The sequence below is a fragment of the Silurus aristotelis genome (genome assembly GCF_946808225.1).
Source record: "Silurus aristotelis genome assembly, chromosome: 23".
Classification (NCBI taxonomy): Eukaryota; Metazoa; Chordata; class Actinopteri; order Siluriformes; family Siluridae; genus Silurus; species Silurus aristotelis.
The window spans coordinates 732,132-734,631 of record NC_139596.1 but is presented as its reverse complement, the minus strand read 5'-3'; the positions used below and the strand labels follow the sequence as shown (position 1 = coordinate 734,631).

At 39.2% G+C, this 2,500-nt stretch overlaps 1 protein-coding gene and 1 long non-coding RNA gene across 2 annotated transcripts in view; one reads left to right on the top strand and one right to left on the bottom strand.

Moving 5' to 3' along the window:
- Window positions 1-2,500, top strand: part of LOC310718388 — a 70,612-nt gene that overhangs the window by 62,689 nt on the left and 5,423 nt on the right. The window lies entirely within an intron of this gene.
- The window catches only part of poli (polymerase (DNA directed) iota), a 7,706-nt gene that overhangs the window by 4,613 nt on the left and 593 nt on the right, over window positions 1-2,500 (bottom strand). The window contains exons 2-3 of the mRNA XM_083527165.1: window positions 801-917; window positions 513-677 (exon numbers count right to left, since the gene is read on the bottom strand). Of these exons, the coding sequence (XP_083383291.1) occupies window positions 513-677; window positions 801-917 (282 nt within the window). The remainder of the gene's footprint in view (window positions 1-512; window positions 678-800; window positions 918-2,500) is intronic.

Genomic DNA, 2,500 nt, shown 5'->3' with positions numbered 1-2,500 from the left:
AAGCTGATGCTGGATCTATGATGATCACAAATTGTTCTGTATTGTTGAAAGATTTATGACCAAACTCTTGATGTCACCCATATGAGGATGGGTTCCCCTTTGAGTCTGGTTCCTCTCAAGGTTTCTTCCTCATATCATCTAAGGGAGTTTTTCCTTGCCACTGTCGCCACGGCTGCTCATCAGGGACAAACGCACACCTTCACCTTCACTGTTGTTTTCTGTAAAGCTGCTTTGAGACAATGTCTGTTGTGAAAAGCGCTATACAAATAAACTTGACTTGACTTGTATCTGTTCATTCATCTGTCTATCCTGATATCATTTATCTGTTCATCTACCAGTGTGTTTGTCCATCCATCCATCTCTCTACCCATTCTATTTGTCCAGATCTTTTCTATTCATCTGTCCATACATTCATCTGTCTATTAATCCCTTCTATTTTTCCCCCATCTGTTCATCCATCTACCAGACTTTTCATACAGCAGATAAATGAGTGTGTGGTGTGTGTGTGTTACCTGTGACCTTGTAGGAGATCTCTCTGTAGAAGGTAAGATCTTCTCCTCTGACCAGCACCAGGTCAGGACACTTCTCCAGCGCCTCCTTTACAGACATCAGCTTGGCCACGCCCCGAGCTCTAGCTACGTAGTTACAGGTGACGACCAGGTACTTCTGCTGCACACCTGGAACATGAAAGACTGTGTCATGTGACCTCTCCTGCATACACACACAACATGACGCCTGTGTCTCCAACCTCCCAGCGTGTTCACACAAGGCATCAGAGATCAGAGGTGTGATCTTCTCACCAAGAGGTTTGGAGCTCAGGGAAGGATTACGGATCATCTCCACCTGCGCGTAGAAACAGTCCATGTCAAAATGCAGGATCACTCGAGGATCTTCCTCCACACCTTCACCTGGGGATCCTGGAAAGCACACGCAGGTCAGGAGAACATTTACTCACTGCTGAAGTTCACTCAGTGCCTCAGGGTCTACACAATTTCCTGCTCTCCCTTTATCCATCCATCCATCCTTCTATAAACCTTCTCTTTATACATGCATCCCTCTGTTTTCCTATCGTTATCATCATGCTTTCATCCATCCAATCATTAATCTATCTTTAGATCCATCATCCATCCAATCATTAATCTATCTGTAGATCCAATCATCCATTCAATCATTAATCTATCTGTAGATCCAATCATCCATCCAATCATCAATCTATCTGTAGATCCATCATCCATCCAATCATTAATCTATCTTTAGATCCAATCATCCTTCCAATCATCAATCTATCTGTAGATCCAATCATCCATTCAATCATTAATCTATCTGTAGATCCAATCATCCATCCAATCATTAATCTATCTGTAGATCCAATCATCCATCCAATCATTAATCTATCTGTAGATCCAATCATCCATCCAACCATCCATCCAATCATTAATCTATCTTTAGATCCAATCATCCTTCCAATCATCAATCTATCTGTAGATCCAATCATCCATTCAATCATTAATCTATCTGTAGATCCAATCATCCATCCAATCATTAATCTATCTGTAGATCCAATCATCCATCCAACCATCCATCCAATCATTAATCTATCCGTAGATCCAATCATCCATCCAATCAATTATCTATCTGTAGATCCAATCATCCATCCAATCATCAATCTATCTGTAGATCCATCATCCATCCAATCATTAATCTATCTTTAGATCCATCATCCATCCAATCATTAATCTATCTGTAGATCCATCATCCATCCAATCATTAATCTATCTTTAGATCCATCATCCATCCAATCATTAATCTATCTGTAGATCCATCATCCATCCAATCATTAATCTATCTGTAGATCCATCATCCATCCAATCATTAATCTATCTGTAGATCCAATCATCCATCCAATCATCCATCCAATCATTAATCTATCCGTAGATCCAATCATCCATCCAATCAATTATCTATCTGTAGATCCAATCATCCATCCAATCATCAATCTATCTGTGGATCCAATCATCCATCCAATCATTAATCTATCTGTAGATCCAATCATCCATCCAATCATCAATCTATCTGTAGATCCAATCATCCATCCAATCATTAATCTATCTGTAGATCCAATCATCCATCCAATCATCAATCTATCTGTAGATCCAATCATCCATCCAATCATCAATCTATCTGTAGATCCAATCATCCATCCAATCATTAATCTATCTTTAGATCCATCATCCATCCAATCATTAATCTATCTGTAGATCCATCATCCATCCAATCATTAATCTATCTTTAGATCCATCATCCATCCAATCATTAATCTATCTGTAGATCCATCATCCATCCAATCATTAATCTATCTGTAGATCCAATCATCCATCCAATCATCCATCCAATCATTAATCTATCCGTAGATCCAATCATCCATCCAATCAATTATCTATCTGTAGATCCAATCATCCATCCAATCATCAATCTATCTGTGGATCCAATCATCCATCCA